Below are 22,509 nucleotides of genomic sequence, written 5' to 3'. Positions count from 1 at the left end.
ATGTGTCCCCCCAACATACGGATTCCATTTCCTTTAAAAAAAAACACATGGGCTTCAACATGAGGGAAGGGAGAGGGGTGGGTGGGAAGTGCTCGGCCAGTGTTTTTTGGTTTTGCAGAACACAAAACATTTGTGGAATACTTTGGAGTGAGGGAGTTTGCCAAACCTCAAACCAAAACATGTTCAGGTTTGTCGACCCCTGTCTCTCCCAGAGGCTGGGGAGAGGGAAGGGTGGGGGCTCTGCCACCCCCTGTCCTTTCCTGGGAGCGGGCACCAGGGTCTCCACATTCAGCCATGGGCGTGGCCTGGCTGACAGGTGTCCTCAGGGCAGAGCAGAGAGCTTGGGGACCTCGGCGTTGGAAGAGACTGGCTGCCACTCCACAGGTCTCATGGGAGACGTGCTCCTGGCTCTAAGCCTCCACTTTTTCTCCTTCCTCTCACTCGAACCCAAACCCATGAACAATCTGCTGCTGCGTCTGGAAGGAACGCCCTTTCAGGCCTGCCTCCCTGCAGAGAGCAGTGCTGTCCACACACCTGTGACTTCCTGTTAAGCAGGCCAGCGTCTGGGGAGTCACTGTCCTCCAAGTGAGTTCTAACCGATTCATTCAGCCTCATACCCATTCCATCGTCTCTAGAGGCATCAAGAGACATAGTCTCTACAATAACCGTACAGAAGAGAGCCTGGAGGTGAGGCCCCTAGTTGATTCCCAAATAATGTTAAAAAAAAAACCCACAATAAAAGACAACGTATCAGTTATTTCCTACGATTCAGCTTCCTGCTTGCATGTAGCCATTCGAGCCAGAAGCATACAAACGAGAGCACCGATTCATCCATGCTGCATCTGACATGGGAAGGGTCCGGATTCCCCTCTGAAGCTGCTGGTGTGGCTGTACCATCTCTCAGTGCACTTCTGGAAAGGTGTGCGCGTTCAGAGTTTGCAAATCCACCCAGAGGATGGGGCCACGCCCCTTTGTGCATGCAGTCTCAGCAAGCTGGGGGCCCGTCCGCTGACCATGCGTCTTGGTTTAACCAGTACAGTGACCCACACAGCCCCACACAGTTGCCAGGCCTGCCGCTTGTTCTCTAGACAGCCAGCGACTGTGTTTTCCCAGCCCACCTCACCTAGCTCGTTCCCTGGCAACCTTACGAGTACCCTGGAGGTTTTGCACACTCTCTGCTTGTCCCTGGCATAGGTTAGGAGCTGTAGAAGTGGTCAGGGCAGCCGTAGGGAGCTGGGCTTCTTTTGGAACCTGGCGCAGCTGGACTCCCACTCTCCATCCAGGTTATAGCATTTGTTATATCCACTGACTTGGGGTCGTTTAATGTGCACTTACTATTTTTCTTTGCCTTATTGTTTGTTCTCTGTCTCTGTCTCTCTCTGTCTCTCTGTCTCTCTGTCTGTCTGTCTGTCTCTCTCTCTCTCTCTCTCTGTTGTCATGGACCTCTTCCACCATTGTCCTCTTGGCCATTGGGCTTTGCCAGAGAAAGCTGGCAATGGTTTTATTATCTGTGGCTCTTGACCAGGGATGGTGTCATTGAACACAATGACGTCTTTCTAATGGCTAACAGATTGAGTTTGAAATATCTACAAGATAATGAGGCCTGCAGGGGCTCCACGGGCACGCTTTTTGGTTCTTTGAATAGAAAATGAGCAAAGCAATTAGGTAGCGTAGTGCTCCTTCAGCGTTTAACCCAGACCCACAGGGCTCCCAAAGCTTCCACTTACAGCAAAAGAACACCACAACGCTAGCAGGATGATGGGGTTTCTTCTGCTTGAGTTGGACCAGTGGTCCTCAGCCTCTCCTTCTGAGTTCTGATAGAATTTTTTCATCCCCAATCAATTGCATATTAAGTAACCATTAGGATTAGGTCTCATCACTATTTCCATTTTCAGCTAAGGGGGGTGAGGCAGGGAGGAGTTATATAACTTGGCTAAGGTTGCACCTGTAGGAGACAGGGCTGAGATTTGAACCCAGGCAGTCTAGCCTCAGAGCATGCTCTTCATGCAATACTACTCTACCCTTTTGGTGACTACAAATACTAAAACCAAAGTTAGTTTACTTTAGTCCAATGCATCATCAGCTGATGGACTGTCCTTTTTTAGTTTCTAATTTTATTATATCTATAATCTTTAATTAGCTGTTCAAAGGGTTTCAACTCAATGTACCAGTTTATGTGTATAATGCATTGTCATAACTCAACTCCAAGGATTATTTTCTCTTTGGAGCCATTCAAAGAGGCATATCACCACAGCTAGTTCACTGTGTAGATACGTGTTTTGAATGATGGCTTGGTTTTTAGACAATTTGCAGACTTCTGATGGGAAGGGTTTTTTGGTTGTTGTTTTTTAGAATATCCTGAATAATGTGGACAGAAAAACAAATTCTCAATCCACTGAAAAAAATGTGAAAGGTTTAACTGTGCCTACTTGGGTGCTAGTGGTTCCTACCTGTAACTCTGGCTACTCAGGGCGCTGGAATCTGAGGATTGTGGTTCAAAGCCAGCCCAGGCAGGGAAGTTCGTGAGACTGATCTCCGCATAAGCACCAAAAAAAAAAAAAAAAAGCCAGAAGTAGAGCTGTGGCTCAAGTGGTAGAGTACTATCCTTAAGCAAAGAAAGCTCAGGAACAGTACCCAGGCCCTGAGTTCAAGCCCCAAGACTGGCACAAAACAAAAGAACAAAGGCAAAAAACAAAACCAAAAAATTCCTTCACTTGAATGGAGAAAGGACAGTCCAAGGTCGCTGAGCTCCCTTGTAAGTAGGTCTGAAATAATGGCATGCTCTGATTTGAGATTTTTTTCTCTCCAAATACTAGAATAAGATGGGAAAGAAAAGGAGATCAGGGCATAAACCAAACAGAGAATAACAATGTCTGAGCATTTCACATGGAACAGACACTCTCTGTCCCTACCGCTCTCTGCCATTGTTCCCTGAGCTCAGCCTCCCTGACCTAGTCTCGGTTCTTAGAACATTCCTTCCTTGGCCGGAGCCTAGTTGATTGGTATGTTATCTGCCATGCAGTTTACTTGACTTAGCTCTCCAGTTCCCAGTCATCCAGTCCCCAGGGCTGAGGGAAAGAAGTAGCCTGATTCTCATGTGCGGGGGTTTCCTGTGTGTCTGTCGGAGATCCTCATGCTAAGGAACAGTTCTTAGGTGACACTAGAGTCAGTCCCTAGGTTTCTAGGGCATATGATATTGCTTCCAGAAGGACAATCTGGCCGCTCCTTCCCTCCCCCTCTCCCTCTTCACAGTTTCTCTAGGTGGAGATGGAGAAAGATTCTTGAATTAGACAAGAAAGAGGAAAGGTTGGGAAAGGCACAGTTGGGACACTGGTATTATGTTGTATATGGTGGAGATCTAGGAAAGATGGATGTGGTGAGTAATACTGTGGTCTTATCCTTTATTTGGGGAGAAGTCAGAACCCTTCTGTCCCCAACGCTAACACTAAAATATCCCTTGTTAAAGATGGATGTACCCATATGTGATATGCTGGAGGCTTTATTATTATTTATTCTTTTGTGCTGGTCCTGGGGCTTGAACTCAGGACCTCATGTTTTTGCTTTTGTTCTTTTTCATTGTTTTTCATTCAAGGCTTGAGCTACTTCCCACTTCTGACTTTCTGCTGGTTAATTGGAGATGAGGGTCTCTTGGGCTTCTCTGCCAGGCCTGGCTTCAAACCACAATCCTCAGATTTCATTCTCCTGAGTAGCCAGCATTACAGGTGTGAGCCCCTGACACCAGACATGGATGTTACATTCTTAAGCTAAAGGAGGCCTCCCTGAGATGTGGCTAGGATACCTCCTGTGGGAAATGTCTGGCCCTCTCCTCATGTATCTGTTGGTAATGGAATGAGAGGGTAAAAGTTATAACAGAGATCGCAGCAGAATGTAACAGAACTTTCTAATACATGTAAAAAAAACCAGAATAATTTTTCAAGAAAATATGCCCACAGAGGCTGGACTAACACTCAGCATTGGGCTGAGTGTGGTGACTGAAGCCTGTAATCCCAGCTACTTGAGAAGCGGAGATTCGAAGGATTGTAGTTCCAGGCTGGCCCAGACAAAAACTTTGTGATATTCCATGGTGTGCATGTGTGTCATCTGGGCGAACTGGGAAAGCACAATTAGGAGGACTGCAGTTTAGACTTGCCTGGAGGTAAAGTGAGACCCTGTCTCAAAAGTGAAGAAATAAAGTGTGTGTGTGTGTGTGTGTGTGTGTGTGTGTGTGTGTGTGTGTGTGTGTGTGTGTGTGTGTGTGTGTGTGTGTGTGTGTGTTGTGGGGAGGGTTTGGAGAGTCATGTAAGTGATAGAGAATCTGCTTGGCGAGTACAAGGCCCTGAGTTCAAACCCCACCACTGCCAAGAGGAAGAAAAGCAAAGAGTAGATGATCAGATGTCAGAAGACATCTGATGTCAGGAGACAACACTCATGGGTTTCCAGTATTCAATCAGCTTCATACTTGGGCCTCAGATCGAGCCACATAGTACATGGTCACTCCTTTCCAGTGTACAGTTGGGGTGGTTTAAATCAAATCATTTCTGCAGTTGCTACATAGATCAAAGATCATTTTCTACCTGCTCATTAAACACAGCATTGGCAGTACACTGGTGTGTGTGTGATTTCCACGTTACAGCCTTCTAGCCCTCTATTTTGAGATGAGAGGGCATTGCTCTTTGTCCTCAAGGCAGTGTTGTATTCTCATTGGGATCCCTGCTCATGGGAAGAACAGAATAGAAGGTGGAGCAGGGTATCTACTCTACAGGGGATCCTGAGAGGTTCTGGTGGGCTGCCAACATTCCAGAACAGAGCCGTAAGAGCTAAGCTGGGCCTTTCTGTTTCTTTTATCCGTCAAGGCTCCACATGGTCCATCAGCCCAGCCCCTTATTATTCTAAACTCCCTAACTGCTTGGGCTCTTTCTCTCCATGAATAGTCTCATGTACTATATTCAGTATTAATGTAGGGTGGCTGCTGGGAGATATCTTCTATTCCTATTCTCACAGATTAACAGCTAATAAACACCATGCAACACTCTCTCCTGTGAACCTCTTCTTAAAATACAGAGTTTGGTTTGCCAATGTGGGTGTATTTAAAGCCTCCAGGATTCCAGAGGAGACGTTAGAAAGTTAATTTTGCAAGTAAGGGCTGTCCACAGAGGAAACAAAAATGTTCCGAAATAAAGAGCCAATCAGTATGTTAGTAGCTCATTGAAGAACAATCTCGTGGAACCCTGTTGTCAGTGAAAAGGAAAGATGGTCTGTTCTCACCTAATGTAACGTTTCTCCTGTCATTCAAAGCATGCAACTCTGTAAATGACTGCCTCAGAGAAAGCGAGGCTGTTCTGAGAAGGGCCCCCACATCCCTTCCAGTGGCATTGCAAAGGAAGGACGTAGGCAATCTACTGTTCCTTACTCTCCAACCTCCCACCTTCCGTAGCACTTATTTTTAACCCAAGAATTGGAAGAAGCTATGTTAAAACTTGAAGTGAAGCCCCAACCAACACCATGTTTTGAGCTATGGAGTGCCAGTTAAGATATGCTGTTATCCAAAACAATATTGTCAGAATCATGACATAGATGGCTAAGATGGCTACAATGAACAGAAGGTACAATGAACAGAAGGGTATAGCAGACAATACACACAACCATCTGATGTATGCAATATTCAACACCAATGGAGAACCTGCAGTGATAAGCAAGGAATATGCTTGTAAAAATACTAGACATTTCCTGAAGCCTGACAGGTTGTGATCCTTGGAAACCTGTTCGATTGCTAAACCATACACAAAGAATCACTGACACATAGTTGAAGAAAGGTTTGTTGTTGTTGTTCTGGCTGGCAGTATAACTTCTGGGACCAAGTCCTTTCTTGGCTTTCAGGTCATTGTTTCTTGCTGTGGTAGAAACTTGAGTGAATCTGATTGCTTATTCTCCTTCTTGGCGTATCCATCTCTGTGGATTAAGACACCTTCCTTTGCTTTATAATGTTTTCTTGTCTTTTTGAGACTGAGACTTGAACTCAGTACCAGACCCTTTGGTCATTGGCTGACACTCTACCAACTGAGCCTCCAACACCTACTCTATAACTTAACACCTATTAACACCTATTGATGGTTCGAGAGGATTACATGTGGTCTTTCCATGCATGCACACCATGTCCCCTGATAAAATTTACCCAAGCATTTTCCCTCATTTCCTTTCCCCCAATTTTAAAAAACCTTGAATCCACATCCATATGCGTTTCATTTGCCCTTCTCATATGCTCAGTGTGGATGGACTTGTCAGTGGCAGCATGCGTGGTGATGTGCATGGTGGTGTACATGCGGAGGCATGAAGTGGCTGGGCTGGCAGTGTCCTGTACTGGAGAGGCCATCATCACTGAACTCTGCTCAAGGACAGTAGTGACCTTGACTTTTAACACTTCAAATGCTGTTTTTCATGTGCAACAATAAATTCTGAAGAAGGGACAAAGTGAAATTTTGTTATAGTTATGGATTTGTTGTTGTTGTTGTTTTAACGACCTACTAGGGCACCTCTGTTCTTCCTGTAAGCAGCGTCATTGGTACCTTGTACTTTTCTAGACTAACTTATCTGGGTGGTGATATCTCTTGTGCATTTAACACTTGCCAGATTAACCATCTTGAAATCAAGGTTTTGTCTTTTACTGGGCTTTTTCTGCTCAAGGCTGGCTTTCTACCACTTGAGCTACAGATCTACTTCTGGCTTTTTTTTCCTGGTTAATTGGAGATAAGAGTCTCCATTTTTTTTTTTTGTGCTCAGACAGGTGTGAGCCACTAGCCCCCAACCACCTTTGGCTCTTTAAAAGTCAGCGCAATTCTTGGGATAATTTGCAGCTCTGTTCTCTGGCTTTCCCCTTTCTCCAGAACTGGACTTGAAGCCATCATGGAGACCTATGCGTTCTGGAGACCGCCTGTGCGCACCCTGACCTTTGAGGACTTCACCACCATGCAGAAGCAGCAAGGTAAAGCCTGGGCCCGTCCTCTGCTCAGGAATGGGGCTGGGGAGGGTACCAGGTGAACTGAGTGTCCTGCATAGTGCCCCCAGCCAAGACAGGAGCTAGCCCAGGGCTCCTGGAACAGAGCAAGCTCGTGGGTGCATAAAGAACCAAAGTGGCAGCTCTTGGCCACACCGGGTCTGGAATCAGCATTTTTCCAGTAGTGGAACTGCTCTGAGGAATAAACCTTACAGTCTAACAAAATGAGCACCAAGAAGCTGGAGTGAGGGGGGAGTGCCAGGGAAGTGAGGGCAAGGGGAAGGGGAGAGAAGCAGGAAACAAGGAAGGGTTGGAGGATGCGGTTGTAATGTCCCTCCATATGTGAAAATGAAGCCAGGCCAGTGGAGGGGATGGGTGGGGTGGGGAGAGATGGGAGACAGATGGAGGAGACAGGTGACATGGATCATGGTACGGTACGCTCATAACTTGACATGTTGTGTTAAACCCCTTTGTGCAACCACTTGAAAATAAGACTTAAGGGCTAGGAAGGTAGCTCAGTGGTAGAGTGCTTGCCTTGCATGCATGAGGCCTTGGGTTCAATTCCTCAGCACCACATAAGCAGAAAAAGCTAGAAGTGACGCTGTGGCTCAAGTGGTAGAGTGCTGGCCTTGAACTGAAGAACTGAGGGACAGCACCCAGGCCCAGAGTTCAGGCCCCATGACCAGAAAAAAAAAGAAAAAGGAAATAAGACTTTAAAATTGTCCTTAAGTATTACACATATTTTCTTTAAGTAGTTGTCCAAAGGGGTTTCCATTCAACACATATCCCAGATTTTATCTGCATTCAAGGTCCTATCCTGAGAGCCGGGGTGTGTATGAGTGATGGTACTGGAGATGGAATGGTAGCAGTTGTTCAGAGGCACTTGAAAGGATCGTGATTTTTCTATTCCAGTTTTGTAGATGTGAAAAGCCTTAGCTGTGGAAAGTGGTGATGAGTCCTCAGGCCTTGTAGTCACAAGAGTCTGCTTGCCGGAAGCCCGTGGAAACTTGCACTTGTCTTCTTTCCAAACACATGTCTAAAAGAGCGCTCCTCTTCCCTGGTTGTGCTAAGTGGACTTTGTGCCTCCGTTTTGTGCTGCTCACTCCTTACCCAAAATCCACTGCAATCATGTTCCTCCTCACTCACTCTCCTTGTTGGCAAAACTTTCTCCAGATAGATTAAGAGGGAAAAGAGTAGCAGGCAGGAGCCAGGGCCAAGGTTTATCCTTCCAAGGCCGCTGGTGATTAATGTCCGTCAAGTAGGACATTGATTCATCTGAGTTTTGAATCTATTAATGGGTTAAGCCATTGATGAAGTCAGAGCCTGTAAGATCTAATCACCTCTGGAGAGGCCCAGGAGAGGCCTAGGCAGGAGAGGCCCAGGCTGGGCGCCTCTCAATCCAATCAGGTTGACAATTGAGATTAACCAGCAAAATCACTGAGGAAACATTGCAACAGAGGAAAAAAGGAATAGGAACTCAAGCCCATAATAAGCCAAGTACAATTTGGTCTTGTTCTGATGAATAAATCCTGTGCCTCAATTTCTAAATCTGCATTCCAGAATCGTCGGTGTGACCCAGTCTGAGAGGTTTTATGAGTAGTGAATCTAAGCACTTTGACAGTTGTGCTGAAAGGTACAATTTGGGAGATACTTGAGCTGGCAAGTTGTCTCCTCTGGGGAAAACAAGATCTGACATTTCCAAAGCCTTCCATTCTGCTCCGATGCTAGCAGACATGGACTAGACACTCGGTGGTTGTCAGGCAATTAAAGCATCAGGATTATGATAGTTGGATTTTTATCAGTTTGATTTGTATTAGAATGAGAAGGGTCAGATGTGAGCAAGTCACAGTAGCAAAATCCTGAGAAGCAAAAATCCAGCCTTGGACCCTGTGAGGTCATTACAGTGATTCAGAGACTGTGTGCGCAGGTGCGCAGGAGCGTTGGAGCTCTGAGATGAGGATCAGTGTCAGCTCATGACTGAAGGTGCATGCTGGTGTTTAAGAATTCACCTTTGCAACCCGGCTGGCACCCTGTCAGGGTAGGGAGAACCTGTCAACCATCCTTGAAACAGCAGCACATGTGGCATGCGCAGCACTCACCTCAAAACCCCAAATCAGAGTCACTCCAAAAAACCCCAAACCTTCTGAATGCTGATGTCACACCACCAGAGGAACCTCACAGACCAGGAATCTTGGTCTCATGCACAAAGTTACTCAGCATGCAACAATTGCCTCACACAGAAATAACAAGGCACTTCATGTGGTGGCTTGGGTTCTGTTCTACAACGTATCTCACTACGTATAGGCAAATATTCTAAAATCTGAAACAAACAAACAAAAATCCCAAATTCCAAACACTTCTGGTCCTAAGCATTTCAGATAAGAGTTTATATGATACTCCACTGAGAATTGATGATACATTGTATGTCTTTCCCCAATGTTTCTTATGCTCAGTGTGTCCAAAACTGAGTCTGTGGTCTTCCTCACTGATCCGGTAACTTCTCTGAGAACAGATCCACTGCTCATTTGCTGGATATTTCTCTCCCTGCCCCACTCCAAACCCCATTAGCATAGGGTCCTCCAGTCTGTCCATATTGCTAACTTCCCGTGCTACCACACTCCAAACTGTTACCATGGCTCACCTGGATAACGATGGAGTCCTCCAGAGTATTTACATCTTCCTTCAAGACAGTCTCCACCAGTGCCCAGCAAAACACAAACATATTCACATCAACTCCACATGCCGACTTGCTTAATGTCCCCAGTGACCACTGTCTACTTTCTTTTAGGAAAGATATATTCTTTCCTTTAGACTGTTGTACAAGGGTGATATGATCTTTCCATGCATGCATACAATGTGTGCTGACCATTCTGTCTCTCTATCATTCTCCTTCATCTCCTTCATCTCCCTTCCCCCTTCTGAAAACGATTCCATCAGAGGTCATTGTTCTGTTTTCACATGTGTCTATGAAGTACTTCAGCCATGTCTACCCCTTCACCTTCTCTAATTGCCCTTCCAGCTCCCACTGATGCCCACCCCCTAGCCAGAAGCCCTGAGACCAAGCGTGTGCTAACCTTTTCATGGCTTTACCTCTAACATGGAGATAGTGACAATGAGAATGAGACAAGTTGCTGCATTATTTGTTTTGTTTTTTTCAGTCCTGGGCTTGAACTCAAGGCCTGGGCGCTGTCCCTGAGCTTCTTTTGATCAAGGCTAGCACTCTACCACTTGAGCCACAGCACCAGTTCCAGCCTTTTCTGTTTATATGGTACTGAAGGAATCAAACCCAGGGCTTCATGAATGCTAGGCCAAGCACTCTACCACTAAGCCACATTCCTAGCCAAGTTAATGCCTTAAATAAGGCAATAAAGTGCTTACACGAGCGCTTAGGACTAAATATTCAGTGAGCATTTCCTGTTATTATCCTTGGTTGATACTAGCTTTAGCTGACTCCACTTTGTTGCTTGAATTCCATATTCCTTCCCTCCCTCGTTCCCTTCCTTTCTTCCTTCCTTCCTTCCTTCCTGCCTGGCTGCCTGGTTGCCTGCCTTCCTGCCTTCCTACCTTCCTGCCTTCCTTCCTTCCTTCCTTCCTTCCTTCCTTCCTTCCTTCCTTCCTTCCTTCTTCCTTCCTTCCTTCCTACCTTCCTTTCTTCCTTCCTTCCTTCCTTCCTGCCTGGCTGCCTGGCTGCCTGGCTGCCTGGCTACCTGCCTGCCTGCCTGCCTTCCTTCCTTCCTTCCTTCCTTCCTTCCTTCCTTCCTTCCTTCCTTCCTTCCTTCCTTCCTTCCTACCTTCCTTCCTTCCTTCCTTCCTTCCTTCCTTCCTTCCTTCCTTCCTTCCTTCCTGTCTTCCTGCCTGCCTGCCTGCTTATCTGCCTCTCTCTTTCTCTCTTTCCTCCCCCGTCCCTTTTTGTGCCAGAACTATGGCTTGAACTCAGGATCTGAGCTTTTTTTTTTTTTTTTTTTGCCCAAAGGCAGCACTTGAGTCACAGCTCCATTTCTAGCTTTCTTGGATGAATGGCTAATTAGAAGTAAGAGTCTCACAGACTTCTCTGCCTGGGGGTTGCTTTGAACCTCGGTCCTCAGATCTCAACCTCCTGAGTGTGTAAGATTACAGGTGTGAGCCACCGGCTCCTGGCTTTCACTTTTATTTTCCAAGCATGCTGTGCTCTTTCTCACACCCATTGCCTTCCACCTTTGTGTCCTTCTGATGACCGGTTGGATCTATGTATATCTTGAACATTATGGAGGGGGAGGTCCGAGGAGTCTAAGATTGAAACCACGGGATTCCACATGCACTGTACTGTGTTAGGAGAAGGGCATTCATCTCAACTAAGAAATTATCCTCAGTCAAGATGAGCAGTGCCAGCCAGGCCCATTCATCTCTGCAGCCCCTGGGCTCGTTCCCTGGGGTGAGTTTGTGACTGCTGATATTTTGCCGCTTTCCTGTCTGAAAACTTGGGGACATACTGTGAATCAGCACTCCTTGGGGACAGATGCCATTGATTTAGAGGAGAGAAGAATCTGACTTGTGGAACTAAGTAATGACATAGAAATTTACTAGCCCAGATGGGAGTTGGTTTTCTTTTTTTTTTGAGAGGAGTGGGGAGAAAAGGGAGGAAAAACAACAAATAAACCCAAAAGGAAACTATGTGAAAACCTCCATACTACAATCTGGAAGTGATAGACTTGAAGATGCGAAAGTCAGCAGGTTTGGTATTCAGGATTTTCACGGTCACATTTAACTTGTCTTCACGGTACGCAGAACATTCTAGATTATTGTCCTCGTATGGGATCACTGCTAAACACAGATTCCTTTGGGTGGTTTTGGCTGTTTGCCTTGAGTATTGGAGCCAGTTAATGTTGGATATGAATTTACCTCCTCTCCTTCCACCCCTAAGTGAATTCCAGTCCTGGGAGCTGGGCTTTGGGACACTTGAGAAAGTTCCGCCGCTTGTTGTAGTACATGTTAATCATCTCAGAAGAGAAGACGTCGGTGGTCAGAGGGAAATACCCAGCTCCTTATTTGTGATCAGCCAGGTCTGTGTTGTGAGATGGAGACTCAGGATGATGCATTCTCAGTCCTAAAGGATCAAGAGCTGGTCCAGCCTATGGGGGTATGGCTCAGATGGTCCAGCATTCCACTCCACAGAAGCATGGAGATGACTTTATCTGCAACAAAAGGGCTTGTTCTTCTCCTCTGTGGCTGTGGTACCCAGGATGCTCAGCTCCCTCGGCAAAGGCCTGCACTCGAGCTCCATCTTTAGGACCCAGATGCCTCAAGATTATCCCCTGTCCCCCTTCTTTCTCTCTCTGAAGGTACTGGAGTTGAATGTAGGGCCTCATGCTCTCCTTTAGCTTTTTTTGCTCACAGCTGGCACTCTACCACTTGAGCCACACTACCACTTCCAGCTTTTTGTTGGTTAAATGGAGATAAGAATTTCATAGACTTTTCTCCCTGGGCTGACCTCAAACCCTGATCCTCAGATCTCAGCCTCCTTAGCAGCTAAGGTTACAGCAATGACCCACTGGTGTCCAGATATTTTTCCTCTTTATTCCTCTCATAAAAGAGCATAATTAATGTCCACAACACACACTGTGATAATTGCTGGGCAGTATACAGGATTTCAGTTGTTTCTCAAACCTTCCTAGAAGAGAGACATTAGTGAATCCATGTATATGATTATAGAACCTGAAGCTCGAAGAGGTGTACTTGCCCAGGTCCCATAGTCCCTGAGATAGCTGGAATTGCAAACAGGTTTGTCCAGGTGGACACTACATATTTGTTCACTAAATGCATTTACATTGAGGGGACCCGGCAGATACAGAGAGAAAGAAGGGTGAAGGGAAGAGGAGGGCATCAAAAAGGAGAGGCAGTGTTGACTCTTGCTGTGTTCATGTAGCCTGGCCTCCTTTTCTGTGCTGGCTTTTCGGTTTTGCAGGTTCTCTGCTCAGCCAAGTACTAGAATGCAGAGTGGTGGGGGTGGGGTGGGGGTAGGCCATCTCTTTAAGCCTCCTTTTCACTGGCTGGCACTTTGAGTCCTTTTAAGAGTCCATGAGCTATTCAATCCTAAGAGAATAAAAATGTTTCAGTATCTCAGCTTGCTTCTTCGCAAAATGGATACCATCATCTTCTCTCTCTTTGTGGAGTTTGGGCACAGCGGTGGCGGGGGAGGGGTAGGGAGAGAAAAGCTATTATCTGTATGGAGTACTTTCTGAACATTTCTTCAAAGTGGATAGAAGCCATGTGACCCTCCCTTGGACCAGCTCACCCCCTTCTTCAAACGCTGGTTCATCTGGAAGGAGGCCTCACCCTCCCCAAAGCTCCACAAACAGGCCACCTACTTCTCATTTCCAGTGAATGTCATTGAAAAGCCGAAGCAAGCTGACTATAAACTTTTGAACATGTGCCTCTCATCTGCTTAGCAGAAATCCCTGTAACTTGTTAATAGTTCCCTTCTTATTTTTATTTATTTCATTTATTTATTTATTTATTTTTGGGGGTAGTGAAACCCATCGAGGCCTTAAATCAGTACCGTTTGTTCCATCTGAGAAAGCCATTTAGAGTTATAGAAAGTCATCTGCTTCGTTGGACACTTCCTGCTGCAGGGCACCAAGGGTCGGGGCCCCGATGGAGCTGTGTCTACCCCAGGATGGTGGGATGGTGAGGCGGGCTGAACAGGTGGTCCCCACTCCTCAGGGGCCTCATAAACACCAGAGCAGGGAGAGCAGGACGGGCTTTCAAAGAGAGGAGGACCAGGTACATGTCTCGTAAAACACAAATCTCTTTACAGCCAGAGTCAAATTTCTCCATTGGTGCCAGAGCACTTACTGCCGTGCTGTTCCTGGCATTGGGGGTGGGCTGGGGTAGGGGAAAGAGGAGAAGAAACGAAGCTCTGAGCTTTCTCAGGGCACATGGGGAGAGGCCACCAGGCATTCGAGGAGTTGCAGATTCCTTGCAGAATCTCCCCCTTTCACAACTCCTTCGTAGGGTTCCTTGGAAGTTGGCCCTGGCCACTAACACCACACATGACTGTAAGCCTCGGACACAGCTCCAGTTTGAGAAGGGCAGAAATTGAAGTCCATTAGTTCTTGCCCTTCATTTCACAGCTAAGAGGTAGAAAGAAGGCTGCACTGCTCAAAGTTGGGCAGAGGTCAGGGTACCTGGAATCAGCCTCGAACTCTTCTGACTATAGCTAGCAGTTGGCAATATTCACAACACTGGCTTTATCATATAGAAAAAAACAGATCACCTTATTTCCTTTCATAGGAATTTAAATGGTAGAAAGAGGAAGGAGCATCTCCTGAACTTGTCCAATGACAAGTTATTTTTAACCAAGAAAGAGATGATGTTAACTTTGCTTATAAAAAGACCTAACTCCGAAATAAAATTAAAGAGCCGTGTATTGTTTTACTTCGACAGTGAGTTCCACTGTCTGCACTAGTAGTGTAGGCTGACATTTTGTGTTTCTCCCACTACCAGCTTACTTCTGAGTTCATCTTTGAGGCCACCTACCCTTTGACTCTCACCTGGAACTTGCTTTTTTTTTTTCTAGAATGTTCTGGGTGTTTTCTTTCTTTCTTTTTTTTTTGTGGGGGGGTGCAGGGGGTCCGGTCGTGGGCCTGAACTTTGAACTTGGGCACTGTCCCTCAGCTCTTCAGCTCAAGGCTAGCGCTCTACCACTTGAGCCCCAATGCCACTTCTGGCTTTTTTTTCTGCTTATGTGGTGCTGAGGAATCGAACCCAGGGCCTCAGGCATGCAAGGCAAGTGCTCTACCACTGAGCCACCTTCCCAGCCCCGTTCTGGGTGTTTTCTTTGGGTACCCAATCTCTGGAATCTTGCTGATCTTCTTCAGATTTTCTTCACTGATAAAAAGCTTCATCTTGCTTCTTTCTACCTAAAATGCCCTTTACCCTTTTCTGGTATCTAGGGTCTTTGAGTCCTGGACAAACACTGTGGGTGACAGAAAGGGTGCCCCATACCTTGAGGGGTGGCAGCTGTCCTGTATCCTGACACTGTACTGTAATGGCGGGGAGGGAAAGTTATCAGGGTAACTGCAGGGAAGGTCAAGCAGCTACTCACTCAGGAACTCAGTGAGGACTCAGGCCCAGCATTGACCAGGAAAGAGGCAGAGAGTTGGTGCTCTGCACTTCGTCCTGCTCCTGGGAGAGAGGAGGTCTAGGAAGATCATTCTTTCCACACACCTTTTGCCACATTTTCTCCCCCTTTATTTCCTTTTGGTGCTGTTACTGGGGCTTGAACCCGCAGCCTTAAGCTATCACTTGGCTTGGATGCTGTCTCGTGGCTTTTTTGCTTAAGACTGGTGCTCTGCCACCTGAGCCACAGCTCCACTTTCTGGCTTTTTGGTGGCTAATTGGAGATCAGAGTCTTATGGACTTTTCTGCTTGAGCTGGTTTGGGAACCTCAATCCTCAGATCTTAGCTTCCTTGGTAGCTAAGACTACAGGTGTGAGCCACCAGTGCCCGGCCTATTTCAATTGTCTTTTTTAAAAGTAAGACTTAGTAAGTCTTTTGCAGAAAAAGACAGACTTCAGTGTGCTTTTTTGGGGGGAGGGGGAATTCATCCTCTTTTACTCTTTGGTAACACCATCCAAGATGAATTGCACTTATTGCCTGACTTATGGAATTATAACCTCAGTACAACACCTTAATAATAAAATAAAATTATCTTGATAACTAATATGTGGTCAAAGAGAGTGCCACAGTTCTGCCAAAGCCAGCCCCTCTTCGCACCTTCAAAGGTGTCTGTGTGGTGTCCTGTGCATCTTGGGTTGGGCCTAGACAGACTTGTCCTAAAATTCTCAATGTCACTTCTGTTTCATTTTTCAGGGGGCAGCACCGGCACGTCCCCAACCACCTCCAGCACGGGGACACCATCCCCTTCAGCTTCTTCTCATCTTCTATCTCCATCTTGTTCTCCTCCCACTTTCCATTTGGCCCCCAACACTTTCAACGTGGGCTGTCGGGAGAGCCAGCTGTGTAACCTCAACCTCTCCGATTACCCGCCCTGTGCCCGAAGCAACATGGCCGCCTTGCAGAGCTACCCGGGGCTGAGTGACAGTGGCTACAACAGGCTTCAGAGTGGCCCCGCGTCTGCCACCCAGCCCTCTGAAACCTTCATGGCTCAGAGGACTCCATCGCTCATCTCAGGAATCCCAGCTCCTTCCTCGTTGTCCAGCAATAGCAAGATGGAAGCCTACGGTGGCCAGCTGGGGTCATTCCCCACTTCCCAGTTCCAGTACGTCATGCAGGCGGGCAACGCGGCCTCCAGCTCTTCATCCCCACACATGTTTGGGGGTGGCCACATGCAGCAGAGTTCCTACAACGCCTTCCCCCTGCACAACCCCTATAACTTGTACGGATACAATTTCCCCACATCCCCTAGGCTGGCCACAAGCCCCGAGAAACTGAGTGCCTCCCAAAGCACTTTAATCTGCTCCTCGCCTTCCAACGGGGCCTTTGGAGAGCGGCAGTACCTGCCCGCGGGGATGGACCACGGCATGCACATGATTAGCCCTTCACCCAACAACCAGCAGGCAGCCAGCACCTGCGATGGCAGGCAGTACGGGGCCGTCCCTGGCTCCTCCTCTTCCCAGATGTCTGTGCACATGGTGTAGAGTGCTGCCAGGATGGCATCGAGACCCCCACGGCCTCCTGCGCAGATCCTCCTTTTGGGAGCCCCAGTGCCTTTGGAAAGCAGTAACTATGTTATTATTATATTGTTATTATTATTTGTGTGTATGTGTGTGTGTGTGTGTGTGTGTGTATAGGAGGAAAACACATGCAGAAGACCCACCAGAGACACTTGGCAGCTGCTGAAGGATGTGAGTGTAAAGCACCCGCAGCTCAGTGACCGCTCACCTGCTTTCCAAGCCTTCGCTTTAGAAAGCTTCGTCTATTGTCAGAGTGTCCTTTGAAGAGACTGGATGATCATTTTCTGATCATGTTAAAGGAGATGCTAGCAGGTAGATGCCATAAAACCATACACACGCACATGCACGTGCACACACACACACACACAGAGCCTACCTACCTATACAGAATTCCACACATACATACATCGACACACACCAACTCACACACCCCAACATGCTGCACACTGGCTGGGCGAACTCTGGCACAAGACTCCGAATGGGTGCTTTCCCCAGAAACTGGGCTACAGACTGCAGCATGGACTGCATGCCTGCCTGCCAACAGCTAGCCTCTGTCTGCGGCATCTCAGCCTTCATCTGGAAGAAGGGCTTCTCTGGAAGCCTTCACTCCAAGCCAGGCAGGACGACATCGCTGCCGCGCAGCCGGACTTGGCTTCCTGGAAAAGGTTGATTTTTTTTTGGGGGGGGGAGGTTACTCTTGACTCTCTTTACTCAGTGTGCCATTGTGGAGAGGGCCCAGTGATGTCTTGTGAAGAGAAGAAATGAAGGAAACACAGACAGACAGAGCAGAGAGATGGAGAGGGGGCAGAGGCCGAGACTGAGAGAGGAGGAGTGCATGGTGAAGGGAGTTTGAACCCACTGAAGAAAGTCATTAGGGTTTACCCTGTCGAGGTTCTAGGGAAAAATGCTGGGGTAACGGAGGAGCAGTGTTTTGGGGACAGGGTGGTAGTGGGGCACCAGTGAGGGTCTGGAACAAGGGGCGGATTCACTTTTTTTTTCCTCTTTTATTTTGTGTGTGTGTGCTGGTATTGGGGCTTGAATTCAGAGCCTGGGCCCTGTCCCATAGCTTTTTCACTCCAGGCTGTGCTCTGCCACTTGAGCCATACCTCTACTTGTGGATTTTTTGGGGGTGGTTCATTGGAAATAAGAACCTCCCTGGGCTGGCTTCCAACTGAGATCCTCAGATCTCAGCCTCCCGAGTAGCTAGGATGACAGGCGTGAGCCACCCGTGCCCAGCAAGGGAAAGGATACTACTCTGACCCTCATGACCCAGGAAATAGGTACGTCATGCCCAAGTGCCCACTCGAGAGCCTGTAGCCTGGTGGGTTGAGGCAAACAGAAGTGTGAAGGATAGATTTTTATAGACTTTCAGGTGATGCCAAGAGCAGAGGTTGCAAGTAGAGGCCTGGCCCCCAGTGCTAGGCCAGCACCTCTGATCCCAACTGCTTCTCCACTGGACACTGTGGCATGAGAAATCTCGCCAGGTTCCAGGGAACTGAGGCTGGGTCGTCTCCACATATCCACCTGCCCCGGAGATCTCCATATTTGTGCCAGTACTGGGACTTGAACTCAGGGCCTGAGTCTCTCCCTTAGCTTTTTTTGTTTATGGCAGGTACTCTACCACTTGAGCCACAGCTCCACTTCCAGCTTTGTGCTGGTTAATTGGAGAGAAGAGTCTCATGGAACTCCCTTGCCTGGGCTATGTTGAGCTGCAATCCTTGGATCTCAGCCTCCTGAGGAGCTAGGGTAACAGGCGCAAGCCGTGGGCCTCCAGCTAGATCTCCATTTTTATCCAATAGTTCATTGCTTTTGAAGTTTGGGGTTTACTTTTTTTCCCATTGTTTTTCCTTTTCCCTTCAGATTCTTTTAATGCTAATGAAACAAGTTGAAGCTTGGTGCAAGCTAGAAATTTTAAAGGGTGTGGAAATGCAAATACAGTAATACAAGTAAAAATAATACATATATTATTAAGATTTTTGGTTTTGAGTTGTTGTAGATAAATGTATTTATATACCTAGTGGGTATCCAATATTATAAATATTAAAGAAGGGGGCAATAAAAGGGTTATGTAAAATATGTAACATGAAGAAAAGGTGTATAAAAATTTGCCCTTATGCATGGAACTGTCTCTGAGTGCCAAGCACAGAAGCCGCTAAATAAAATCCTCGCAATTGTTCTCCATGTGTTTATTCATGCAGAGAAAACGAACGACCTGGTGCTGTGAGCATAGCACCTTTGTATATACCTTGCAATCGGTCTCTATAGGGCTGCCATCATGAAGGAACGGTGATTGCCAGCCCAGTTCCAGGGAGATCAAGTGAATTTTGTTTGTTAGAAATATACACAGAATAAGAGAGCGGAACAAATACAAGATTGTGGCTCAGTGCTTTCTACTACTGTTTGGGTTTTGTTTTTGTTTTTTCCAAAATAAGATTACAGGGACTAAAATAACCAGAGATGGCTTCACAGAGAAGGTTGAACTTGAATTGTCCTTTGAAGGATTTTAGGAAATAACACAAACCGAAGAGAAAAGGGGGATGAAGGGTGGTATTCTAATGTTAGGGTGCTGGGCCAGACAATAAAGACACAAAGACACATGTTCTGTGTGGGTTGATGTGTTCTGGCAGAGGATTGATTGAAGGATTAAACATGTTTACAATCCCCCTCCGCCTCTCCACCTCTCTCACCATTGCTAGTTCTGGGGCTTGAACTCAGGGCCTCTCCCTTTGCCATTTCATTCAAGGCTGGTGACCATTTAAACCCACTTTTCCTTTTTTTTTTTTTTGTTCCTTAGTTGGAGATGAGTCTCAAAGGCTTTGCTGCCAGGGCTGGCTTTGAATGATGATCCTCAGGTCCCAGCCTCTTCAGGGTTACAGGCGTGAGCCACTAGCCCCCAGAAAGATGTTTCCTGTCCTAAGTCAACTATTATCACATTCTTCCTTCTCCTCCTGGTGCCTCCCTCCAGACCCCACTTTCCTCTCTGGCTCTGTTACTTGGCCAACTCAGGGTTCTCTCTTGTGTCTTGTGGGGGGCTCAACTTACATCCCCAGTACCTCCATCTACTCCCTGAACCAGGGCTCCTGCATGGTTGAGCTGCCAGGCTCCCTAACTCAGGCACTGTCTGCAAAGTGCCCCTTGCTCCCTCCAGCCATGGGGGAGGGTGAACGGGGCCCTCACTATTTAAAGCCAAGGAAACATTCATCATCCTTTCCTTCTTAGCTCACCTTCCCACTCAGAGCGCTCACCTTTTATGGGCCAGCCTAATGCCATTTCCCACTTCAGATGCCTCCTCCGCACACTTTCTGCTTTTATTATCCTTCATTGCAAGACTTGAAGAGGCACAGCAAAACACAGAGGTTTTGAGCCTTAAAAAATTGTGTATTTTTCATCCCATAGAGCCCTAATGGGCAAAGATGGCAGCCGAAGTTCGTCAGGTCAACACGGAGCGGTTCTCATTCTAGACTTTGTGACAGGCGTTCCTAGCATTCTCCCCGTCTTACATAGAGACTGTCTTTCCTCCCCCCACAGACAGAGAAAGGCCCTTCACCTTTCTCTTAATGGTGTAGCAGCCATACTTCCAAATCCTGGGACATGAATGTGCATTTTCCACTAATTTTGTAATCCAACATGTCGCTCCTGGCCGAGGTGGCTCTTGTCCAAGCAATAGTTCCGGAAACCAGTTTCCTTCCATTTCCTGGCAGCTCTGTTTTCGAGGCATAGCTTTGCAGATGGGGAAAAAGGAAAACTAGAACCCGGGACATTTTTATAAGCCAGGTCTGGAACTGGTTACATGACTTCCTTTCCATTTCAATGCTGAGGACACGTAGGAAATGTCATTTAATTGAGTGGCTGGGGAAAAAAATAAAAACATTTGCTAAGCATTGGGGTATCTTTGCTAGTCCTTGAGCAGACCTAGTCTGAGTTGAGTGAATCTACTTTTCCTATAACCCCAGTGGGTAAAAATCTAACTTCTAGATACAGCTTCTTAGTTACATTTTAAGTCAAGCTGGGACAGCCAACTGCACGGCATTGGGGTTCAACCCTTCTGTCAAGATCACTGCAGGGTGGGGGGTGGGGAGAGGGGGCGGTTCTTCCACTCTCCTTTAAACATCGTGAGGATTCATTAGCTTCAGCATGAGTTTTTCTCAGTTGGTAAGGACTACGAAACAAGGAATATTTACCAAATACTTACTATATATGCCAGGTGAGTGCTCTACAAACACCGTTTGATTTTTCAACAACCACTTTACAAAGACTGATAGGATGATGGTGATGGTAGTGCCCACATTCCGTGCAACAGGAAAAAAAGCTGTAGCAAGGACAAGAATGTTGCTAATGGTCATACTCAGTATGATTGAGAGCCTACACTATTAATACAAACCAGTTACTTAGGCAAAATGCTAAAATAATGTGCCAGGAAGTCATGTTATAGGCCTTATTTTACTCAGAAAAAGCCCAGGTATGACAGGCTATGGAAGTCATCTCTGTGGTGTCGGGACCTCCTCTGCCTAGCCTGTCTTCAGATGACATTTGCTGAAATGGAGTTTTTAGGCCCCAGCCCGCCTGGGTAAGCATTCCTGGAAAGAGGGGGCGCAGGACTCTTGGGTAGCTGGGAGAAGACTACTTGACATAGTCTGAGCAGGGATGAACTGTGGCTGGTGATTGTAAATGAAGTTGGATGATACAGAGCTCTAAGGAAGTGCAGAAGCCCCTGGTCACCTAATTCAGTGTCCTCATGGGATTTAGGAAACTTCATGTCAAAGAAAATAAACGATACACGGCTCAAGTGTTGTACTCCAAGGAACTAGGCATTATCAGTCAAGCGCAAGTCTGGATGGATACCAAGTGCTGTGCAGGGCAAGGGACTATAATGAGCAGCAAGCTGGAGTAGTAGGGGGCATTTATCTTCTAATTATAATCCATAATTATCCCGGATGAATTGCAAGAGCCGGAGCAGAACTGCAGTCTCCTCTTGCATATCTAGAGATGGACACTACTGATGCTACATCCTTGAACACACACACACACACACACACACACACACACACACATCCTTACACCCACTATTGTGGGTGATTTCAGGGGCTTGAGCAGAACTGCCACCCCCTGTGTGCATCTCCAGAGGACAGCACCATGAATGACTATACCAGCTGCATGCTGTGGTCTGATGACGTGAATGCACGTCGACACAGCTCGCCGCAGAAGGGCTGAGCAGAGAGTGAGAAGGTCACTGGGAAGGTGTGAGATGCATGGGGAAAGCCAGATACCAGAGGAGCTGCCTCTGCCGGGCCAAATCAAGCAAGACCGAACAGAGGCGGCGTTGCCTACTCAGGCATTTCATAACTTCGCGCGCAAGGGTGCGAGCTGGGCCGAGATCTCTACACTTGTGAATTATTTAACTTGGTCTCCGGAATGACTAGCTCTTTTGTGACTTGGCTCTCCTCGGGGATGTCACACCTTAGGTCTATTGGGCTTTACTGGAGAATATTTTTTTAGGTGCATTTTATGCTTTCTATGATATAATCCTTTCTGTTTGGAGAAATAACTAAGAGCCAGTAGTAGGGGACATGTTCATTCTGGCTCTTTGCAATAAGCTGCAATCTTACCGGTCGGCTGTCTGGGATCTTTTTGCTTTAACCAGATAGGCATTATTAATAGGAAAGGAGAAGATTTTCTGTTGCTGGCCATCCTGGCACCTTGAGTATCCGAAGCCTTTGAGCTCTTACCTCTGGTGGGTCAGAGGCTTACTGCTCCCTCCGCTGATCGCCAGGGCCTATAGATGCAGGTTTTACAAGAACCAGCACTCGAGGGCTACTGTAGCAGAGAGAGGGCACTGTGAGCAGA

The 22,509-nt window shown here is 47.0% G+C and overlaps 1 protein-coding gene across 1 annotated transcript in view; it reads left to right on the top strand.

Annotated features, from left to right (window-relative positions):
* The window catches only part of Tbx15 (T-box transcription factor 15), a 92,968-nt gene extending 76,225 nt beyond the window's left edge, over positions 1–16,743 (top strand). The window contains exons 7-8 of the mRNA XM_070007493.1: positions 6,882–6,979; positions 15,842–16,743. Coding sequence (XP_069863594.1) covers positions 6,882–6,979; positions 15,842–16,629 — 886 coding nt within the window. The 3' untranslated portion in view covers positions 16,630–16,743. The remainder of the gene's footprint in view (positions 1–6,881; positions 6,980–15,841) is intronic.
* Positions 16,744–22,509: the final 5,766 nt, after the last annotated feature.

The sequence above is a fragment of the Dipodomys merriami genome, unplaced genomic scaffold (genome assembly GCF_024711535.1).
Source record: "Dipodomys merriami isolate MVZ:Mamm:240054 unplaced genomic scaffold, mDipMer1.0.p SCAF_7, whole genome shotgun sequence".
Taxonomy (NCBI): Eukaryota; Metazoa; Chordata; class Mammalia; order Rodentia; family Heteromyidae; genus Dipodomys; species Dipodomys merriami.
Note: the sequence above shows the minus strand (reverse complement) of the source record. Positions and strands in the feature narration are given on the sequence as shown.